This window comes from Macrobrachium rosenbergii, chromosome 39 (assembly GCF_040412425.1).
Source record: "Macrobrachium rosenbergii isolate ZJJX-2024 chromosome 39, ASM4041242v1, whole genome shotgun sequence".
Lineage (NCBI taxonomy): Eukaryota > Metazoa > Arthropoda > Malacostraca > Decapoda > Palaemonidae > Macrobrachium > Macrobrachium rosenbergii.
In genome coordinates this window covers 22,005,486-22,029,437 of record NC_089779.1, presented here as the reverse complement: position 1 = coordinate 22,029,437, position 23,952 = coordinate 22,005,486, and the positions used below count along the sequence as shown (strand labels likewise).

General features: G+C 41.3%; 3 protein-coding genes across 3 annotated transcripts; all 3 read right to left on the bottom strand.

Moving 5' to 3' along the window:
• Positions 1–3,097: 3,097 nt before the first annotated feature.
• Positions 3,098–3,982, bottom strand: LOC136825831 (uncharacterized). The gene has a single exon (XM_067082786.1). It carries the CDS (start codon positions 3,980–3,982, stop codon positions 3,098–3,100), a length of 885 nt encoding a protein of 294 aa, XP_066938887.1.
• Positions 3,983–11,932: 7,950 nt separating this feature from the next.
• LOC136825830 (uncharacterized) lies at positions 11,933–12,520 on the bottom strand. The gene has a single exon (XM_067082785.1). It carries the CDS (start codon positions 12,518–12,520, stop codon positions 11,933–11,935), a length of 588 nt encoding a protein of 195 aa, XP_066938886.1.
• A 2,623-nt stretch (positions 12,521–15,143) lies between these two features.
• Positions 15,144–15,926, bottom strand: LOC136825829 (uncharacterized). The gene has a single exon (XM_067082784.1). It carries the CDS (start codon positions 15,924–15,926, stop codon positions 15,144–15,146), a length of 783 nt encoding a protein of 260 aa, XP_066938885.1.
• Positions 15,927–23,952: the final 8,026 nt, after the last annotated feature.

The following is a 23,952-nucleotide window of genomic DNA, read 5'->3' as shown; positions in this document are numbered from 1 at the left end:
TCCCCACTGAAGGTGGGCAAGGGAATCTCCTTAAGTTGTGGCAGTTCTTTCTTGGGTCGAACAGAGTTCGATAGGGAACTTATTCTGTCAATGATCAAGGTTATAGCCTTACAAGCACAGTCTAAGACTTTCTTAACTTCACTTTCAACATTGGGGTCATTAGTTACTAATGACTGGACTTAACGCATCTTTAAGTACTTTCTCATCCGCTTTTACTCTATTAAGTGTTTCTTCATATACAGGCAGGCTATGAGACTCGACGAGGTCTCGGTGTGCTTAGTCTAAAGTGTCTCATAGCAGGTTAGTTACAGCAGTAAAGAACTTAGGTTCTGTGTGGTTCGTCATTTTGGTGGAAGAAGGGTGACTGAGTTACGTTACCAATGTGTAAAGAGGAGGGTGTGACTACTTTAATCTGTATAGGAATAGAAATGTATATTGCAATAAAACTATGTTTTCAAACAAAACAAAATGACAGACCAAGGCTAGAATTTCAGCTTTTTACTCTACTGTTTGACGGGCTTGTTCATCACGCATGAGTTTTGCGAAGTAATTGGCAAACTCACTTCTTACACTATAGATGAAATGAACATTTATCAGCTGTCTGGTTACGTCAGTACACCCATGCATTCATCGGTAAATGCCTAACCTAATATCTGCTACGTCTAGCACAATACATTCTCAAACAAGCATTAAAGTCTTTCACATCAGCACCGTATTGTTCAGGATTAATGTTGAAACGGTTCGTTTCTTCGTATGTTCTAATTACTGCATTGCATAGGGCAACAGTAATTGCAATCTGTCTTAAGGGCCCTACCAAGGTACAATAACATTTCCAAACATCAAGCACTGGATTATTTGTTAAATCATTACTGCCTATGTACAAATTACTAAATTATATCTGTGTCTCCAAAAGGGTAGGATATCAGACTCAAAGTGACTCACTAGTCCACCAGGTTCTCTAATTAACTCGATTTCAGCCTAACACATTAAAATACAGGGTGGGGCAAATCAAATGCCCGAGTTTTGATAGGCTATTAGGAAAAGTAAAACAATACTTACAGAATTATTTGTTGTTTTATTTGAATCAGTATACAATGCCGTTTGTGTGATCACTTTTTGAAGATGGCATCAGGAAGATGGTGGCCATCTGTAGCGATGCACTGTTGAAGGCGATGTCTGAAGTTTTCGGCTGCTCTTTGGCACATCTCAAGGGGTATTGCAGCAATTTCCTCCCGAATTCGCATCTTCAATTCTTCCAAATTGTGTGGCCGACTTCTGAACACTTTCTCCTTCAGATATCCCCACAGGAAGATGTCGGCCACACAATTTGGAAGAATTGAAGATGCGAATTCGGGAGGAAATTGCTGCAATACCCCTTGAGATGTGCCGAAGAGCAGATGAAAACTTCAGACATCACCTTCAACAGTGCATCGCTACAGATGGCCACCATCTTCCTGATGGCATCTTCAAAAAGTGATCACACAAACGGCATTGTATACTGATTCAAATAAAACAACAAATAATTCTGTAAATATTGTTTTACTTTTCCTAATAGCCTATCAAAACTCGGGCATTTGATTTGTCCCACCCTGTACTATAGTCTCACTAGCACAACCATTGAAGATCGCTCTCATCCTGGCAATTCGGTTTGAAGGACCAAAAATGTTGTGCAATCTAATCACAACGCACTGTTTCTTGCTGATGTTATTAGCTATAGGATTGCAAAGGATGATGAGAACGTCTACAATCTAGGGAAGGTTCGATGAGACAAGTTTCTAAAATGTTGACTTATAAGCTACTTTATTTACACAATTATTTACATATAAATACTCATCACTAATGGATGCATAATCACAATGGAATTCTCTTGGCTAAATAATATCACAAATAGTAAAACGAATTACACAGCATACGTGAAGCCTACACAGACTTCATTAAGTTATTCAGAATGTCAATTACTACGCTTGAATAGAAAAGAAATTCACTTTAAATATTTACTTCCGGTTTGAAATAACTTACAATTAAACCTTGGTGGACACATTTACAGAATTCAATTACTTATCCTACCTTACTTGCTGTATCATAGGATGGGTGATATAACAAAGAACCTCGTAGTGCTGACACTTTTTGCAAGTTATCTCTATGATGCCCTGTTGTTTTTGTTTTAGATTTAGCTGGCCTTGTGCCAGCACGGGCTCCTACTCCTAGAGCAGCCCATAAGACAGCTATCTGAGCCGGCTGCCCTTTTACATAGACGCTCACAGAAAAGTTAAGTATACCTTAGTTTAACCAGACCACTGAGCTGATTAACAGCTCTCCTAGGGCTGGCCCGAAGGATTAGACTTATTTTACGTGGCTAAGAACCAATTGGTTACCTAACAACGGGACCTACAGCTTATTGAGGGCGGGAAAGTTCTCCAGCTGTGCCAATTTGTGTGTTAGAGTGCCTTATCCAACAAAGCTCAAATTTCACATACTTATTACTGATGACGTTACTTAGTAAAAATGAGATTCACCCTCACAGCTGCTTCATTAATTAGCATTCAGTGATGCGTAATTGCTACTTTCCTGCCAACTGAACACGTCCTGTCACGCACCAGCGCTGACCAGTCGGGATCGAGGTACATTTGTAAGAGGTGCAAAAAAAACGAGCAGGTAAAAGAGAACTGCTGCTTTATTCAAGATCCAGGCAGTTTATATAGCAGCAGACTGGCGCCGTGCCGTGATAGACAATGAGATCGATAGTGACCTGCGGTCGATAATAATTAACAATAATATACAGCGAGCAAGTACACTTTACAACATAAAAACAGACAGAATTCAAATATGGATATAATCTTGATGCCTGTGAACGAAGAAATACAAGATACACAATTGACAACAGGTGAACGAATACATACGTAGTTTAAATGATTGAAATCACGTGACCTGGCATGTTAGGCGTGACCAATTGTATAGGCGAAGAAAATGGGATGCCACCATAGAAAACTTGCTCAGCAGAGACTTGGCGAATGACACATTCAATGGAGACTCCGCTGACGGCTCTGTAGGTGACTTTACAAATACTCCCCCCCCCCAAGACGTGGGACATGTCTGATCAGTCTGCATATCTGCTGGGGCGCTGAAGGGTGCCGCAGCTGCATGAGGACAATGGGGGAGCACTCTGTGCGTGAGGCTGCCTGACTGCGGGTGAGGGCGGCCTCTTTCTGGGGCGGCCGCACGCCCGCTGCTTGCGGGGGCCCGGTTGCGGCGAAGGGTGGCCGGGCAGGGGGTGTGCTGCAGTGATGTCTGTGTCTTCCTCCAGGAGGGCGGGCTTTACCCAGTCTATTGAAACCCAATCGTTCCTCCCGGAAAGTGCAAGCAGGAACGCCTTGTTATTCCTCTGCAGCATGCGGAAGGGGCCCCTGTAGGTCCTGGTCAGTGGCTGGCGGACAGCGTCATCCCTGACGAAAACATGAGTGGTGGATGCCAGCCCCAGCGGTGTGAAAGTGGCCAACCTGTCGGTGTATGTACGCTTGCAGGGGGCGAACTTGCCGACCACATCGCGGAGCCTCTGCACTGACGGGTTGTGGCGACCTTCTGTCACAAGTTCGCCCGGGACCACGAGGGACTCGCCGTAGGTTTTCTCAACTGCGGACGGGGTGCTGTCGGCCCTGGGGGTGGTTCTCAAACCGAGGAGGACCCACGCCAGCTGATATTTCCAATCCTCGGCGGTGCAGTGGGCCATGAGAGAAGCCTTCAGGGACCTGTGAAACCGCTCGACCAGGCCATTGGCCACCGGATAGTAAGCCGTGGTGGTGTGATGCATTGTCCCTAGCAGCCAAGCCAGGGCAGACCATAACTTGGACAGGAAAGCGGGGCCCCTGTCATTTGTGATGTGGTCCGGGACGCTGAAGCGGCTGACCCAACTGGAAAGCAGGGCCTCGGCACAGGCGCTGGCGGTGGCTTTTTGCATCAGTGGTGTGGCTTCAGGCCACCTCATTGAGCGATCTACCACCGTCAGGAGATGTCTGGACCCACCTGATGGGGGAAGGGGCCCGACGACGTCGATGTGGATGTGGCCGAAGTGCCGCTGTGGCTGCGGGAACCCGCCTACCCCGGACTGTGTGACGTCCCACCTTGCTGGTTTGGCACTGCAGGCACTGTTTCACCCAGGACCTGGCATCTTTCTGCACTCCGTGCCAGGCGAACTTCTTTGATAGCAGCTTGGCCGTTGTCCTGCCAGAGGGATGTGAGAGGCCGTGAATGATGTCGAATACCTGGCGGCGGCGGGAGGCTGTAACCAAGGAGCGGGGCTGGCCAGTACTGATGTTGCAGAGGAGACTTGGGCCCACGGGGGTGAGGGGCAAGTCCCTCCACTTAAGGGACGTGACGGCAGTGTGGTAGGCTGGGGTTTCTGGGTTCGCGATCTGTTCCCTGGCGAGGTCTTCATAGTTTACCCCGAGCTGCACCGCGTTCATTTCGACTCTGGAGAGGGCATCTGCCACAGGATTTTTCTTGCCGGGGAGGTACCTGACGGAGCAGGTGAATTCAGCGATGGCTGAGAGGTGTTGCTGCTGCCTGGAAGACCATGCGTCCCCCTGCTTAGTGAAGGCGTGAACCAATGGCTGGTGGTCCATGAAGATTGTGAAGGATGTCCTTTCCAGGAGGAACTTGAAGTGCCAGACTGTACGGTACACTGCGCAGAGTTCCCTGTCGAAGATGCTGTAGCGGGCCTCTGCGGGGCTGAACTTCTTGCTGAAGAAGGCGATGGGCTGGGGAACGCCGTTGATGACCTGCTCAAGGACAGCACCACAGGCGACGTTGCTGGCGTCTGTCGTCAGCTGGAGGGGGGCGCTGGGATCCTGGTGTGCCAAGGCGGTTGCCTCGGCGAGGGCGGCCTTCGTCAGGAAGAAGGCCTGCTGCTGGCTGGGTCCCCACGACAGGGACTTTGCTTGGCCTTTGAAAACTTCCGTCAGGGGGGCCGTGGTGTGCGCGATCCCGGAGATGAACCGCCTGTAGTAGTTCACCATCCCGATGAACTCCTGGACGACCTTGACAGAGGTGGGGGTGGGGAACCTGGTGACGGCTGCGACCTTGGATGTGAGCGGGCGGACACCTGCCGGGGATATCTCGTGACCTAGGAAGTCAGCTTTCTGGATGCCGAAGGTGCACTTGTGGAAACGCACGACAAGGCCGTTCTCCTGCAGCTGCCCGGATGTGTTTCTGGTGCTCACTGTGGGACCTGGAAAATATGAGGATATCATCTACGTAGCAGACGCAGAACTTCAGGTCCCCGAGGATGCTGTCCATGAGCCGCTGGAAGGTCACCCCGGCATTCCTCAGGCGAAAGGTGGAGAAGGCAAACCGTAGGACCCGAAAGGCGTGATGATGGCGGTCTTTGGTATATCCTCTGGTGCGACAGGTACCTGAAAATATGATTTTAGAAGGTCTAATTTAGTGAATATTTTGGCCCCGTGAAAGGAGGCCGTGAGGTCCTGCATGTTCGGCAGGGGATAGTGATCAGGCTCCGTTGCGATGTTAAGACGCCTGTAGTCGCCGCAGGGTCTCCAGGAGCCGTCCGGTTTCTACACCATGTGGAGCGGGGAGGCCCATGGACTGGAGGCCTTTTTGCAGATTCCCATTCGCTCCATTTCTGCGAATGCATTTTTGGCCTCTTGAAGGCGCCGTGGGGGAAGCCTCCGGAACTTCGCATGTGTAGGGGGCCCTTAGTTATTATATGATGGTATATGCCATGTTTGGCTGGTGCCCCGGGGACTTGGCGGAGCTCGGGCCTGAACACGTCCGGAAACTCCGTCAGCAGCTGTGCATGCTGGTGGGGGGCAACGGAGCAGATGGTGGGTGCCTTGGGTCCCGTTGCCAACGAGAGGGACCAGCAGGAGTCAGTGTCAAGGAGGCGCTTCCGCCCAACGTTAACTGCCAGCCCGAAGTGCACAAGGAAGTCAGCACCCAGGAGCAGGGTCCCTATGTCCGCGATGACGAAGTCCCAGGAATAACTCCGGCCAAGGATGGAGATTGACAGGGGCCTGGTGCCATAGGAGAGGATGGGGGATCCGTTGGCAGCCGTCAGGAAGGTAGCCGGATCCGGTTCCTGCTTGAGGTCCTCCTTGGATGCTGGGAAGATCAATCTAATGGCCCCCGTGTCGACCAGCATCATCCTGCCGGAGACGGTGTCGCAGACATTGAAGCCTAGTGATTCTGGGCCCCTGGGTTTTTCGGCTGCCATGGCGGTCTGTCCTGCTGGCCGCTGCCTCCCCCGTTTTTTTGAACGGGCAAATGAACAGGGCAGCAAGGAGTTCCGGGCATCTTTGCCAAACCGCTTGTGGTAGTGGCACAGGCCCGGGGAACTCCACTTGTTGTGGGGCGGTGGGCGCCTCCTGGTGACGACGTTGACTTCCTGCTCCGCGCCTTCTTCCTGCTGGATGGAGTTCACTGGTGGTGTGGGTGCTGTTAACAGCTTCATTGCCGTCATGCAGTCCGTCAGGTGCTGTACCGTTTGGATGAGGACGTCGAGGGGCATGGTGTAGGGTTGAGGAATCTGGGTGCAGACCTCCGGGAGGAGCTGGCGAAGGTAGATCTCCCGCGACAGGCTTATTTCCTGCTGCTTTTTGCTGCTGTCGAAGTCTGGGAGTGAGAGCAGGTCCTCGATCATGCCCCATGACTCCACCGTGTTCAGATCCTGCCGCGGGTTGACGGCAAGGTCGATGGCGTGGGCTGCCCACTCGCCGATTGGTAGGGAGCACATCTCGAGGAGGGCCTTCTTCAGGATGTGGTATGTGAGGGGGGCATGCAGCAGACACTCGCGGGACGAGTTTCCTATATACTTCCTCCGGCAGGGCGTTAAGGACTGTGTCAGCCTGCAGCACTTCGTTGGTAAGGTCCGCTATCCTGAATTGGCTGTCAACCCTGTACAGCCACGTCTTTGGGTTCCCCTGTGTGAACGGCGGCAGCTTTACGGATAGGGCAGCCCATGACTGTGTTACCGGGCCGGGGAGTGTGTGGGGCGCGGGCATGGGTGTGGAGGAGCGTGAGAGCCTCGGCGCGGGGGCAGGCGCGGGTGAGATGGGAGGAAGGTAGACATCTGAATCCGCGAGGTTCATGGTTAATTGCACGAGGGAGGGGATGTCCGCGTCCATGCTCGCTCTTTGCCCTCTTACTGGAGTGGGCTACTCGCATCAAAACGCACTTGGAAGCGCGCCGTGTGAGTCTGTAAATGACACTGGTGATTTTGCCGACGAGAGTCAGCACGCCCAAACGCTGGTTACAGCGCCGTTGTTAGTCCGCTAAGGGCGTGAGTGAGTTAATGGAGCCAAGACTGAGTCACCGTATAGGTCCGCTAATGGCTCCAGGACTCCGGGGTCACCACTGTAAGAGGTGCAAAAAAAACGAGCAGGTAAAAAAGGACTGCTGCTTTATTCAAGATCCAGGCAGTTTATATAGCGGCAGACTGGCGCCGTGCCGCGACAGACAATGAGATCGAGAGTGACCTGCAGTCGATAATAATTAACAATAATATACAGCAAGCAAGTACACTTTACAACATAAAAACAGACAGAATTCAAATATGGATATAATCTTGATGCCTGTGAACGAAGAAATACAAGATACACAATTGACAACAGGTGAACGAATACATACATAGTTTAAATGATTAAAATCGCGTGACCTGGCACGTTAGGCGTGACCAATTGTATATGCGAAGAAAATGGGACGCCACCATAGAAAACTTGCTCAGCGGAGACTTAGCGAATGACACGTTCAATGGAGACTCTGCTGACGGCTCTGTAGGTGACTTTACACATTCGTCCGGCTTTATGTGCAATCGGGAAAGACAACGTGGTTTTTGGAGCCCAGAGGCCCAACAAGGTTGTGAAATGCATAATATTTCACCACAAGTATCTTATGATGCGTTTCTTTGGATATAGAAAAAGATGAGGATCGATGTAGAAGCTTAGTTGTCTAAAAAAATCTAGACATTAATTCAGCTAAAAGAAGCAACACTGCCTGTCCGGGTGACGCCGGTGAATTGGTTTTTACTGAGGTTTAGGTAAAGGAAAGGTGTGCGGAAAGGAAGGGGTTGCTGATTTGTGAAAATTTTGGGAAAACTGATTCAGTAATGTGAAGAGAGGCCACTAGTTATCTAAGGGAGAAGAAATTTAAAAAAAAAATGAAAAAGCTGCACAAAAAGAGAACCCATGTGAAGCAGAAAATACATATTTGAAGGAAGGTGACCTCTTGTGTCTGCTTGTATGTGCTGATAATAAATAACAAAAAACACCAGTGCTTTCTTCAGTTTCTTCAACAACAAAATTTGTCTTATATCTATTTAAAGTAATAGTCATAAATGAGAATATAAAACAGGGAGAAAAAATGGGGATGAAAATGTTAAGTGAAATGAATTTACATCTATAAATCTTTACAAAATAAAAAACATTGTTCAACATTTTGAACAGTATAATTCAATTTTTCAAATAGCATAACTGCACATGAAATGCTTTGCAATTTTGTGGTTTTCCAACAATTACACTAAAACAATTACATTAAACCGTGGCAGATGGCAGAAAATCAGGCTGGCTCCTGCATTGTTGCCAGATCTGTAGATAAATCTGAAATCTACAGAATATTTAGCAGGTTTCACCTAAAATAGGTGAAATCTGCAGCTTTTTACCTCTCTCCTCTCTAATTCCTGAAACTGACCTGCGAAATTGTAAAACATTTTAAAGTATTGGGCCTTATGTGTACATAATTCCAGACTTAAACGTAAATGTCTTTGGAGGACAGTTGACATGTCAGGTGTAGCAAGCAATTTTACTGCTTATGCTTCGGCGCTGTTTATGGCCGCAGTGCATTAACACTTTATATTACGAATGCTGTTCTGGTTGACAAGCTTACAATTCTGGAGTCTATTTGGCAGAGACTAAGCAACCATATAACCAAATTACATCTGTTATTTATAGACTTTGTTTCGCCAGCTTTCAGTAACGTAAACAAACAAATGCAATCAGAATCACCTCAGGTAAACATTTTACAAATGTCTGTTGTTTCAGCACGTGAAACAATTTTAAAATACCATCTCAGTAAGGCTTTTGTTGATTAGACACCACTAAAGAAAATAAAGATTATGGAGCCTGAAAACTTCAAACCGTTGGAGGAAATGTACTTTGTACTCAAAGTAAGGATTGGCCTAAGAAATGGGCTCTATATGATACATAAGAATTAAAACATTTTAGCTAAACAGTTTGGAATTGTTTTATGAAAGCTGTCTCTCAGATTTACAAAAGCCTTCCTTTTGGTTCAGACATAATTGGAAAAAGAATTACTTCCCTTAATGCATCGGGTGTCCTCTTTTGGCTACGAAGTAAGTCTGATGTTCAGGTTATTGGCACAGAGTTGGGGTTGTTTAGTAATTTCCTTCTAAAACTTGATGTTAACCCTGATATGACACCATAACTGTTCTGGAGTCAAGTAGCATCAGTCAGGCAAATGGACAATACATTAATGTTCCAAGTTTATCGAACTTTAAGTTTACCCCACTAAAAATCTACAGTTGAAAGAATTTTTCCTACTATTAAACAGAATGAAAAATAAATAAAGAAATATGTTATCCTACTAAAGCACTTACTAGTTTGTTCATTACAAAACAAATGATAAGAAATATATGATGTTTTAAGTTACCGGTAACATACGATTTGCGATAAAATGTAAGGAAGCCAAAAAGCAGTGAATATGGCAACCAAGAAATGTAGGAATTATAAGTTTGTTGTCTTGTGGGAAACATTGATTTGAGTTGGACATACTTATGTAAGCAAAGTAACCTCTTTAATTCTCATATTTTGTAGTCCATAGGAATTACCGGTAATCAGTTTTGTTTTTAACATGTTTAATAGAGTAAAACGACTCGTATACTGCCTTAATTTTTGCTATTTGTAGCGACTTGGGGAACTTCCCGATATTATTTTGGTTGTGTTCGGAATATAATAATAGTATTGAATGAATGGTATTTAATTTGTCCAAATTTCACCCTAATTATGTACAAATACGCGAAACCCCTGTTTATGAATACCCTAAACAGCGCACCCTGTAGATTTTTTAAAGATTTTATTTCATAGCTACAGATTTCTGAAGATTCTTTAAAGATTTCAGATTTCTTTTTTAATTATCTGGCGACACTGGCTCCTGGTCTTGTTTCATTGTCATCACAATATCCTGTCCACGTGTGCTTTTGGCCTCCGTGAAACAGAATGACGCATATCACGCGGCTCACGCCACGAACCCGTTGTTGTTTCAAAGTGTAGTCATACAGCTGATGACATTCATTCCCTAAAAATAGCTGAACTCAGGAAAGCCTGGGTTGGGTGACAGTGATGTCTGTGTAAACGAGACCGCGAGTTCAATTCCGGTGGACTTGTTGTTTGTCTCTGTCAGCAGAATTATGTAAAACGCTGTGTGGCCATTTTTACGAAATTTTATTGAAGGTGACCACTGTGACGGACAAAAAAGTGACGAGATGATGGGAGAGATAGAAATATAAGAAAAGACCTTTTAGTGAGGAATCTCTTGTCCAAAAAATAGAGTTTGTGAGATTGGCTTGTAAAGTCCCCGCTCAACGCGTTCTCTGTAATTAACATCCCATTTTCTGTGGTGCCTTCACATTCGACCTGGGTCGGCCGAACACATATTATTATTATTTTTGTGAATTGTATATTTTATTGTCTGTTCTTCATAGAGGTCCGTGGCGCGGGTTCATATCCGCAGCCGACTGGTCAGAGAAGGCGGACACTTTGCTATCCGTGTAGACACCCCAGGATTACGTATGTAATCAACGGATAGGTTTGCTGAAAGCAAATGGGTGTTACAGACTAATACACACACAAACAAAGCCACTCCAACATCTTCTAAAAACATAACAGACACCTCACTCGTCTCGAACTGTCGACCTAACCGCCCAGCTCTCCTCGCTGCTGGGAGAAAGGGAGCTGAGGATTGGTACGATACACGTACACATCGTTACCGGGGTCTAAGCGATGTCAGGCAGGGCAGCCGATCAAGGCTACGGCCTACCGCAGCGCCAAATCAAATTCCTTCAAAAAGAAGGCATCATGCTTACCCCATATAAAAAATGGGAAAAAGCATGTTAAAATGAAGAAGTATATTTTATTGTCTGTTCAAGTGACCATGCATTATGTATATGTAACAGAGTACTTTTGTAAGAGACCAGACATTGTTAATCATTATGTTTTCTGTATGTACAGTACCTGTCCTGTTTTTGTAGAGAAATAGTTTGACCTCAGGTCACCTGTAAATCTTTGTACCCGCGGTCTCTGCATTATACGCAGATGTCCGCAGGCCGCTTTATAAGCGGATCGCTTCATCAATAAACTTTTACAGGCTGCTCTAGGAGCAAGAGCCCGTGCTGGCACAAGGCCAGCTAAATCTAAAACAACAACAACAATAAACTAGCAGTACTTGTCTTCCAGCTCATTATTTCGCACCTCTCTCGCAGTGGTGACTCCCGGAGTGGTTCCTGGAAGCCATTAACGGACCCGAACGGCAACTAAGTCTTGGCCCGATGAACCTGTTATGGGTTCTTAATGATAAGCTGAGGGTAGTTAACATTAGTTTATTAAACAGGTTACCAATTTGTGATACAGTGTTGACGAGCCAACATTTTGAAGAGCGGGCAAATGCAATTGCTTTTCTGGTCACGTGACTTGCCAAAACATAAATAACAGATATGACTCAAACTTAGACAGCGTACCCAATAATATTCATACACTGATTACTTATAAAATCTAGATCACAACATTCACATATTGTTATATCTCCCTTCTTTTACATTATCTCAACAAAATTTGGAAGAACTTTTCTTCTACATAAATGGTCCCTGCAAAATACATCTAAGCCTACTTACCTAGTTGGCTTTCTAAACTTATTACAAATAACCCTGAAGATATTGAGGTTTCCTTACAACACGACCACTTCTGGTTCTTTGTGATTCTAAGTTATCAGCCTGAGGATGTACACAAGATTCATTTGCAACTTCATTTGTATTTACATCAGTTTCAATTTCAATATCAGGATCAACATAATTATCAGTTACTGTCTCTGATGTCTTCCTCAGAAATTTGCGATTTCTAAAATATACTTTGCCTTCTACTTCTATTTTGTATTTCCTTTTTGGAACCTCTTTTATTACCTTGCCTTTCTTCCATTTCTTTTTTTCTGGAACTGGCTGTACACGGATGACATCACCTGGTTTTAATGAAACTAAATTCTTACATGATCTATTATAATATTTAGCTTGCCTAATCAATTTCTTAGTTTGAATTTCTGGTACCCTATCAACAATCTTGGGTTTGAGTAAAATTTCTGTTATAGACAACTGACTTCGAGTTCTTCTACCAAAAAATCTTTGAGCAGGTGAAGAGTTAAACCCTTCAGTTGGAGTATTTCTCCATTCAAGAAGTGCTAATATTGGATCATGGCCATCCTCCTTTGATTTTTTGAACAAATGTTTCATGATTTTTACTGCATTTTTAGCTTTGCCATTTGACTGGTGGTGGTAAGGAGAAGATTTTACATGTTTAAATGACCATTTCTTTACAAAATTTTGAAATTCGATTAATGTAAATGTGAGCCACAGTCACTTACTACAATGTCTGGTATACCATAACGTGAAAAATGACTCCTGACCTTGCTTACAACATTTGATGCTAACATGTTTTCCAATGAATTTATTTCAAAATATGATGAATAATAATCTACCAAAATCAAATAGTTACAATTACCAACACTAAAAATATCCATTCCAATTTTAGACCACGGCCTAGAAGGAAAATCATGTGAATTTAAGGATTCCTTGGTTTGTCTACTACCATTACTTATTACACACCACACAAGACGAAACATAATTCTTAATATCTACACCCATGCCAGGCCAGAACAACACATCTCTACCATACCTAACAGTAGCATCAATCCCATTGTGAGCATAATGAATTTGTTTCAGCATGTAAGACCTTAAACATGATGGGACAACAATGCAATTACCTCTAAAAATGATATCATTATCAACAGTAAGTTCATCCCTAAATTTAAAAAAAGATCTTATGATTTCAGGAACCTCTTTGCAATGAGTGGGCCAACCTTTTAGAATTGTTTCTTTTAACGTTTGCAATGCAACATCACTTATGGTCTTTTGTCTAATGTCCTCAAGTCTTTCATTTGTCACAGCAACATGTTCTGTCATATTTACATTACTAACCTCTTCAAATAATGCAATTACATCAGATTTATCAGTACCCGAAAATGTATTCGACAAAAAATCTCTACTCAATGTATCTGCTATATACATTTTACTATTTGGTTTATACTTAACATTCAAATTAAACTTCTGCAACTGCAATAACATGCTCTGTAACCTCTTAGGACATTTCAGTAATGGTTTCTTAAAAATACTTTCCAAAGATTTGTGGTCAGTTTCTACAATAACGTCTTTGCCATGAAGATATTGATCAAAATGTAACGCTGCAAAAACAATGGCTAACATCTCTTTTTCTATTTGTGCATATCGCTGTTCTGTTTCAGTTAACGATTTAGAAGCATAGGCCACTGGGTGACCATTTTGCATTAGGACAGCACCTAATCCTGACATTGAAGCATCACACTGTAAAGACACATTACAATTACTGTCAAAATATTTCAAACAAGGCGCTTCAACAATCAGTTTCTTAATCTTGGAGAATGCTTCATCATGAGAAGAGTTCCACTGCCATTCAACATTTTTCTTTTCCAGATTTCTTAATGACTGAGTTATTTCTGACAACCTTGGTAAAAACTTTGAAAGATAATTAACCATCCCTAAAAATCTTTTCAATGATTTAACATCACTTGGCGCTTTTAGACAAATAGTAGCTTCAATTTTCTTTGGATCTGGACGAACACCATCCTTTGTCAGCAAATGTACGATGTACTTAACTTCTGTCACATGCAGTTTCATCTTCTCTTGATTTAACTTGATGTTTTCTTGTCGGCATCTTTGCAATAAAGCTAATAGGTTCTTATCATGGTTTTCCAAAGCTTCCTGATCAGTATCACCTTGGCCATAAACTAGGATATCGTCTGCAATTACTTCTATGCCATCTAAATTACGTAAGGCATCATGCATTCGTCTCTGGTACTCTTCTGGTGCCGATGATATGCCAAAAGGCATTCTCTTCCATTTATATCTAGCGAAAGGCGTATTAAATGTAGTCAAATAACTTGACTCTTTGTCAAGCTGCACTTGCCAAAACCCATTCTTTGCATCAAGAACTGAAAATATTTTAGCTTTACCCAATCTCGGTAAAATTTCTTCAATTGTTGGAAGTGGATAATGGGGTCTCCTGACAGCTTTGTTCAGATCTGTTGGATCTAAACAAATCCTTAAATCTGAATTAGGTTTTGTTACTAAAACCATGCTAGAAACCCAATTTGTAGGTTCCGAGACCTTTTCAATAATGGTACCTTCCATACTACTTAACTGCTTCTTCAATTTTTTCTTAAAGGCAAAAGGAACTTTTCTTGGAGCGTGGATCACTGGTGACACTGTATTATCAATATTTATCTTACATGGAGGTCCTAATTCTCCCAAACCTTCAAATAAATCAGGAAAATCAGAAATAATCTTCTTTTTATCTAACACTTTTGAAGAAACATCATTTATTTCTTGCTTAGCACTAGGGTTATCATTCACGAGAATTCTTATCAATTTCAGTCTCTGTCCATCCTCATAACCTATTACAGAAGAAACATTCTCCTTCACTACATAAAATTTAACTTTATACGGTTTTCCTTTTCTTTCACACATTAGAGTTTTAATTCCAATAGATTTGATCATTTTATTATTAAACACTTTCAGTTTGATGCTATCATAAGTATCTACCTTATCACTACCAATCAAATGCTTCAATTCTTTAACACTCAAAACATTGCATGTAGCACCCGAATCAATTTGAAAATTTATTTCTTTCTGATTTACCATCATGGTTACATACTGTTTTCTCTCATGAGACATAGAAATGTTTCCTATCGATTCATTTATTGTGCTAATTTGCTGAAAATCACTATCACTGTCTTCATTCTCTTCACAAGCTTTCACTTTTTCAGTTCCAATTAGTTTTACACTGTTTCGCATAATGATTTCTTCTCTTACATTTGGCACACACTTGGCCATATGCTGGACACATCCTAATTTTATGGGTTCTGCCACAATATCTGCAATCTTTTATTTCTTTGGCATTACTGGACTTAGGCTTATTTCGAGGATTTGTGTACTTATTTTTCTTCTTCCCAACGACATTAACTTCTTCTTCTTCAGTATTGCTACTAGTCATTTGTTGCTTTTGCTGAACTCGCATTTCATAATTTTTTACAAAATTCACAGCCCTTTCTAAGGTCATTGGTTTTGTATCCATCTGCACATGATCCAATAATTTCTCCCTGGCCTTATCATCATGTAAATTAAGGATGAATTGATCCCTGATCATTTCTTCTTCATTATCATAATTACAAGTTTTGCATAAAATTCTTAACTGAGTTATGAATTGGTCACAACTTTCATTAGATTCTTGTTTTCGCTTGAGAAATTTATATCTTTCCATAATTATATTTGATCTGGGACTGCATTCTACATCAAATTTCTTCAAAACCTTATCTATCTTATATTTATCTCCATCTTGATCCCAAGACAATATATTATATTTCTCAACCCCTAACTCTCCTATGACATGCAAGAAAGTTGCTACCCTTCGTCTGTCAGCTTCCTTGTCTAAGCCTATGGCAATTTCATAGTTAGCAAAAGCTTCTTTAAATTTCTCCCATTTGAGGGCTACATCAGTACTTGCACTAAAGTCCATAGGACTTGGTGGGGTTAACTGTATATTCATCTTTATGGTACAAAACTACCTTAACTTTGATGAAAAGAAAAACATTAACCCATGTCGGCTAACGGCTTAGCCTAGTACGTCAACAAACTGGTCCGGTAACTTGTAAGTCGTCACTTACCCTCACTTCTTCCTTAATCCAGCTTATATGTAGATAAGAACCACTCCTGACACCATGTTACGGGTTCTTAATGATAAAAGTTAAATATACCTTAGTCTTACCAGACCACCGAGCTGATTAACAGCTCTCCTAGGGCTGGCCCGAAGGATTAGACTTATTTTACGTGGCTAAGAACCGCTGAGGGTAGTTAACATTAGTTTATTAAACAAGTTACCAATTTGTGATACAAGTGTTGACGAGCCAACATTTTGGAGAGCGGGCGAGATGCGAATGCTGTTCTGGTCACGTGACTTGCCAAAACATGAACAACAGATATAACTCAAACTTAGACAGCGAACCCAATAATATTCATACACTGATTACTTATAAAATCTAGATCACAACATTCACATATTGTTACAATATTAATGATTTGAAGAGTATTTTCTGTATCACTGTTTATCTTTTTTTTTTTCTTCGACAGATTCATTCCTTTCAACATGGTTGTGAACTGCTTAATTATTTTTCCAGGTGTGCAGTTTTTGCCTGTGAAGAATCTTCTGGCCAGTCCCATTATTGAGGAGAAATTGCACTTAGAATGCAAGTTCTTGGCTCATTTGTTCAAGGACAGCAGGTCTTTTGTCATGTGACCTGCAGCTTGCAGTGCCTTGATGATGGGCTGTGGTGTGCCCGAGTCGTTATGCTGTCCGATGACATCAACTTTGATGGTAAGGGTTGAATCTGTTGAATCATTACCAGCAAACCGTATTCGTGATGACCCACATCCCTGTGAGGCTGTAATTTTGTAGCAATTGGGTGTGAATGTCAGTATTTAGATTGCAAATACTTTACTTAGTTAGGTTTAATGCTGTGAAATAGACTCCATCCCAGTTTTGGTATATCAGTAGACCTGTACAAATCTAACATCATCATCTGTTTGCTGACTGTTGTTTGGTGAACTTGATTTTGACTGTGTATTTTCCTTCCAGAAATGAGAGAAGAAAAACGGGGCCTTTCCAGCCTATCTCCAGCCAAGTTTAAATAAGGCAGTGATGGCCTTTCTGCTAACAATGGTAATTATGATTAAAAATTTTTATTTTTGCACATATTTTGGTGTGTTCACCCTCGTTATGAATTGCATGGTTCCACATTCTGATGTTTGCTTTTTGTGGACCTTCTTACGTGACCATTGGCCTTTCTGGCAAATTTTGCTAAGTTTAATTTTGATTCATTAGCTTTTCAGTAAACATTAAAATAATTTTCCATTCATCAGAAGAGTGAAGGTCACTGAATGTCATACCTTTCCTTGTTGTGCAGTGTGGGTAGTAATAGCTGCCCATTCATATTAATGATATTAGGAGTATTTTCTGTATCACTTTTTGTCCTTTTTTTTATTTTCGACAGTTTCATTCCTTCCAACATGGTTGTGAAGTGCTTAATTCTTTTTCCAGGTATGCAATTTTTACCTGTAAAGAATCTTCTGGCCAGTCCCATTATTGAGGAGGCACTGCACTTAGATTTTCAAATCCAGTTGTGTGAATGGGGGATTGGCAAGTGAGTACAAGGAGGAGACTCATGCAAGTTCGTGCTGTGGTGTGCCTGAGTCGTTATGCTGTCCGATAACATCAACTTTGCTGGTAAGGGTTGGATCTCTTGAATCATTACCAGCAAACCTTATTCGTGATGACCCACATCCCTGTGAGGCAGTAATTTTGTAGCAGTTGGGTGTGAATGTCAATATTTAGATTGCAAATACTTTACTTAATTAGGTTTAAGGCTGTGAAATAGACTCCATCCCCCTATATCAGTAGACCTGTACAAATCTAACTTAATCATCTGTTTGCTGACAGTTGTTTGTTGAACTTGATTTTGACTGTATTTTCCTTCCAGAAATGAGAGAAGAAGGGGACTAGTCCAGCCTATCTCCAGCCAAGTTTAAGGGTCGGGCCAAACACAAAAATATTAATAAAAAAAAAAGTACTTTACGTAGCAAGTTGAAACTTTCAAGGTACAATCATATTATCATTGCCAATGTTATATTAGCATAAGAACGTAATATGTATATCCGTTGTCCGTCCGTCAGTCCGTCCGTTTGTCCGCCTTTTGAAATAAAACTGCGGTATTATTATTTATCCTAGCCTCGCCTGCTCTTGTATGTACATACTCAAATATCATACAAACAGCGTGTAAATTAGTTTTTCCTAAAATTTCAAATAGTTCAAGATATATATAGGTAAAAATGCACAACCGTGACGTCACGCCGATAACGCCCTATTTTTCAATATAATTTTCTAGCGGTATTATTTATCATTTTATTTAAAAAAGCTAAATTACATGAAAAAGACACAACATATATGCATTAACATGAGAGGTTTCAAGAAAATCCAATAATATTTCGAACTTCAGCAAGTATTTGAAACCAAAAAAGTATTGTTTTGAGTAATCGCACTTCAAAGTTTTCGGAAGATGTTTGAATGTTTTCATACACCATACCTTGGTTACTGACGTTATGAATTGTACTATTTTCACATACAAACATTCTAAACACCTGCATATCTATATCATACTGAAATAGTATTTTTGTATCGAAATATCTAACAGAAACTATTAATATTTACTTTACTTACTTTGGTATCGTGCTGAATGTCGATAGCGTCAGCGTGTTTCTCTCCTTCTCTCTTCTTTTTCTTTTTCTTCTGCGCCTTAATCGGCTTTTATAGCCTCACTGCTGGGATGTCATCACACTATCAAATCATAGAAAAGGAGTTTTGTTTTACCAGCAGTGGGCGTCTTCCCTATCCTCATTGACATTGCTCATCAAAGTGCGGCACTGCCACTAGATAAGTGGTGCCACACCAGGGCCATAAGTTGTGCCTTCTGCTGCTGCTACCCTGGCCTCTTCCTCATGCACTTTTCTTATCTTCCTATATTTCACTTCTGATTTTTTCTGCTGTGTCATCATCGATGAATATTTTCTCTTGTAATCAATCTTCTTCCTTATTTGTATGTTTTTGACCCCTTTTTCACCTAATGCTCTCTCAAGTGCTTCTGTCCCTAAGTTGAATCTGACCACTGCTCTGTAAATACTGTATGTCATCCTGCTTAGTTGAAAGAATTTTGTTTTTGGCAGTTCATTCCACAGCACACTATGAAGACTTTCATTTGTTGATTTGTTTCGAATGGTCGTTGGTGGTGGTGAATCAGCCTTGACTTAGAGAACAGATACCAGACATCACTAGACGTTCAGGAATAAAATACCGAAAAATACATGCAGAAATGAACCGTATTTCGAGCCGCATAAGGTTTGTTATCACCCTCGGCCCTTTAACTGGTTACGCCCCGGTCACACCCGTATCCCTTTAAACCCACGTGAGACTCGGTAAATGAGCGCGAAATGTTCCAATGAAGTTCGCACACTGTTTTTGGATAGTTATAGAATACAAATCCATGAAAAAATCGAATTTGATTTTTTTGAGATATAATGGCTTTCCAGAGGGTGACTCGGCCCTTAAATAAGGCAGTGATGACCTTTCTGCTAACAATGGTGATTTTGATTAAAAAATTTTATTTTTGCACATATTTTGGTGTGTTCACCCTTGTTATCAACTGCATGGTTCCACATTGTGATGTTCGCTTTTTGTGGACCTTCTTACGTGACCATTAGCCTTTTTGCGGTTTGTGCTAAGTTTAATTTTGATTCATAAGCTTTTCAGTAAACATTAAAATAATTTTCCATTCATCAGAAGAGTGAAGGTCACTGAATGTCATACCTTTCCTTGTTGTGCAGTGTGGGTAGTAATAGCTGCCCATTCATATTAACGATTTTAGGAGTATTTTCTGTATCACTTTTTGTCCCTTTTTTTTATTTTCGAGTTTCATTCCTTCCAATATGGTTGTGAAGTGCTTAATTCTTTTTCCAGGTATGCAATTTTTACCTGTAAAGAACCTTTTGGCCAGTTCCATATCTGTTCACACTTGGTCACTGTTCCCTAACTGGACATTCAGGCAGAAAGAGAGAGCTTGTACTTGTAGCTTTTTAGGGCCATTTATATGTATTAGGTGTCATTGGTTTTAGTACTATGCTAACATATGTGTTTGAACTTCATTTTGACGTAATATTTTCCTTTCAGAAATGAGAAAATGTGCCACAATTGCATACATATTTTTCTTTATTGTTTACCATTATTATTGTCTCCATAAATCCACATTCTGATGTCAGCTTTTTGTGGACCTTCATAAGTGACTATTATCCTTTCTGGTGATCACTGCTAGGTTTGATTTTCAATTATGTACTTTTCAGTAAATATTGAATAAATCTCTCTCTATATCAGAAGTCACGGTCATTGTTTATCATACCTTTCCTTGTTCTGCTGTGCAGACATTCTTATAACTGATTTAGAAGAAGAATATTCAGTAGAACTACTTTTCAGCTTGTCTGTCAACTTTCTCTTTTTTTTATAGTTTACTTCAGAAAGAATCTTCAATGGCCAGTCCTTTGGAGGAGAAACGTTGATTGTTTGATCGTCAGTCTACTGAGGAATTGAAACCTACTGTGTGGATGTCTGGTGGTTTTTCAGGAAGTATAGATTTTAAGTAAGTACGTTTTGGATTTGTTGGTAATCGTATCATTTCTAAATGGAAAGATTTAAGTATAGATCAACACTGTGTGTAAAGCATGCCAACCAGTGTCAGTTATGATTAGAGACGAAGTATTTTTGAATCTTTCTTTTCATAATGTGACATATTCCAGGGGTCTTTTATTCCTCACACCGTTGTACTGTGGAACAGTCCCCCTGAGGATGTTGTGCAATGCATTACAGCACTACCCTGAAACAATTCTCCTTGTACTTTAATATTTTTTTTATGTTTTTATCAGTTCTGATAACTGGTCTCTTCTTTCAGTATTTCGTATCTTCTGTAACTTCTTTCAAATGAACACCATATTCTCTGGGAGCTTGAATTTCAAGTCAGAGGTTCATGTGTGCTGGTTCCATATGAATAGGGGTTTATCTTCGGAATATAATAATAATAATAATTAATAATATTTAATAATAATAATGGCAAACCCATGGAAATTATTAGCTGAACCCCTCTCAGCCCAGTTCCCATTTCTACAAATAGGAAGTTTTAAGAACAATTGATTGTAGCGACCAGCATCAACACTAAAGGAATTTTTAGTCTCTTGCTTTCCATAAGAATATTTTCTTTCCCTCTCATGCTTTCCATAAGAATATTTTCTTTTTACTCTCCCTCTCTTGCTTTCCATAAGAATATTTTCTTTTTTCTCTCTTGCTTTCCACAAGAGTACGTTCTGTTCTCTCTCTCTCTCTCTCTCTCTCTCTCTCTCTCTCTCTCTCTCTCTCTCTCTCTCTCTCACTTTTGCTGTCCATATGGATATTCTTTTCTCTCTCCCTCTCTTGATTTCCATAAGATCTTTTCTTTCTCACTCTTGGTCTCGGGAAGAACTTCCCCCTGGGGATATATGATCCACCCCTTTTTTTTTATTTTTTTTTATTTTTACCTGGCTAAGATGGCCCAATTTAAGGTTCCCTTCAGTGTCCCTTTACCCCACAGCCTGGGGGCTGACTTTCCTAACTGGACATTAGGCAGAAATCGAGAATTGGTTCTGGCAGCCTTATAGCCTTTCACTATATGTTTTAGGGGTGTCATTACTTGTTCTGCTTTGCTAACATATGTTTGGTGAACTTCATTTTGACAATGTATTTTCCTTCCAGAGATCAAAAATAATAAGAGGAACTACTAAAATCGTAGAACTATCAAAGAAGACCCAGGAAAGAAGACTGCAGTTTAGAGAATACCTGAGGGACAAACAATTGTCAGAGGACGATGTGTTTGACCATGGCCACCGGTGGTCATGGTTTGACCGAGCCAAGTGGAGGAGGAAAGCTGTCAGAAACATCGACCCCACACAGAAGTGGCAAAAGACGCAGAGAAAGAGGACATGCTCCCTCCATAATTGAGAAAGGATCCCTCAGGTGTGTTCACCAGTATCTCCATGATGTAGATTTGTGGGACACTGCTAATGATGCTCCAGTAAGTAACAAGATAGCTGCTGCTACAGCGATCAGAAGTCTGCAGTAGGAGAATAGTGTATAAAAAGAACTCAAGCCTTATCCTAATATTTTAATTCAATTCTCTGTGTGACAGCACAACCCTCCCTATCTAGTCTGTTAACTTGAATCTGAGTACACAAGTACATAGAAAATGTTAATCCAATCTCCTCTTCTTATTTGAATTTTGTTGGCCAAAAGATCCACCCTAACCTGAATCCCTTAACCTAATTATCATGAGGAAAAGCAGCCCAAGTATCATAATGATAAGCAGTATTATTTTAAATATGGTTTTGGTTTTTTTAACAATATTTATCTTAGCGTGCTTATTTACATAAACCACAGAAAAATATATAGAAAAAGTCCTTGAATCTTAAGTGCTTAAACTCACTCCTAATGAATAATGGACCAAAAATGATTTTTCTCCTTCTGCAAGAGAGCAAATGTCCTTTGCACTCTTATACACAAAATGCAAACATCAGTAAGTTTAAGGTTTTTGCGTCAAATTCAGATAGTTCTTCCAATCCTTGAGAACTTTCATTGTATCAAATAATAATCTAGCACAGACCCACTGGTCACATTTTATAATGAACGGGCATCTTTATCTGTGTGGGTTCAGGAATTTCCACTTCCAATTTTGCAGGTGTAAAGCCAACTTCCCACAGTGTAGGGCACAATCAGTATACAGTAATTATAAATGAGTGTAGTGTACATGAACGTTCTTATGCCTTGGATCTCAAATAAGACACTACATGTGTATTCATATACCACACAGAATGAACACAGCAAATGCACCAGTCTTTCCCTTCAAACCTTGTGCAAATTATCTTGACAGTCAACATCTGTCATGTAACATCTAAGTGGCTGGAGGCATGCACTTCGCATTCCTCCTACAAGCTGAATGAAAGTAGTTCCTCCCTACTGGAAGGAGAAAGGTCCACCATTAATGCGTGCAGTGTGGGAGACAATGATCCAAAGAACAACAATTCAAGACTCATTAAATAGTAACAAATCAAAAATAATATATAAAAAAAGTAGTTTGTTTCATTAATACAGGGTTTTTAATATCACTGCAACCAGAAAGGCTGTGCCATTTTTGCCAACGATGATAATTAAGATACTGTTCATTTTTGTACATATTTTTCTTTGTTACTTGTCTCTCTCCTCTCAGTATTCCTAAGGTAATGTCAGCATGCAAATCTTGAAGAAGCATTGGGCCCAGAGATTTACATATTTTGACATCTCAACAGACAGGGGTCTAGCAGTACCTTGAAATGAGGACATATCCTGAGTTAAATGTAAGAAAGAAAATTATGCAAACTATTGACCGGACAAACATGCATGGAATACTAAAGTATGATTTTTGTTTTCCAGGTAGATATGAAGATGACCTTGTCAGCAGAGTAAAAGGAAGAGATGTCTTCTTGTGGGCTGGAAGGGACTTTCAATTGGTGTGCCCTGGTATCCCTTACTAAGCCACCAGCTAGAAAACAGCTACTGTACTTTGGGACCACCAGCCCCCTGTCTTTTTAGCATTGAGGGGCTACTCTGACGGGGTATATAACTGGTATACTGTAAAGTAGCTCTTGCTGAAATAGAGAGCTACTAGGTATTTTAAAAAAATATACTTTGGTTGTGTTTTGCTAATGTCCCTATTCATCTAGCTCTCTGAAATAGAGCCAAAATAAAGAAGGTAAGCACAGAGGTCAGGAAGCAATAGATGAACCCTGCCCTATTTGGAAATGCCGTGTTTTGTTGGTCATGGTATGTTTGAGCTTGTCAAGAGTGGAGCACTAATGGCTGTGGTAATATAAAAATTTCAGTTGTTGTGGCCTGGTATCCCTTATTAAAGCCACCA

Bases quoted from the DNA above. Each gene is read 5' to 3' on its own strand.
- LOC136825831 (XM_067082786.1), bottom strand. From the start codon at position 3,982: ATGAGGTGGCCTGAAGCCACACCACTGATGCAAAAAGCCACCGCCAGC.
- LOC136825830 (XM_067082785.1), bottom strand. From the start codon at position 12,520: ATGAAACATTTGTTCAAAAAATCAAAGGAGGATGGCCATGATCCAATA.
- LOC136825829 (XM_067082784.1), bottom strand. From the start codon at position 15,926: ATGAATATACAGTTAACCCCACCAAGTCCTATGGACTTTAGTGCAAGT.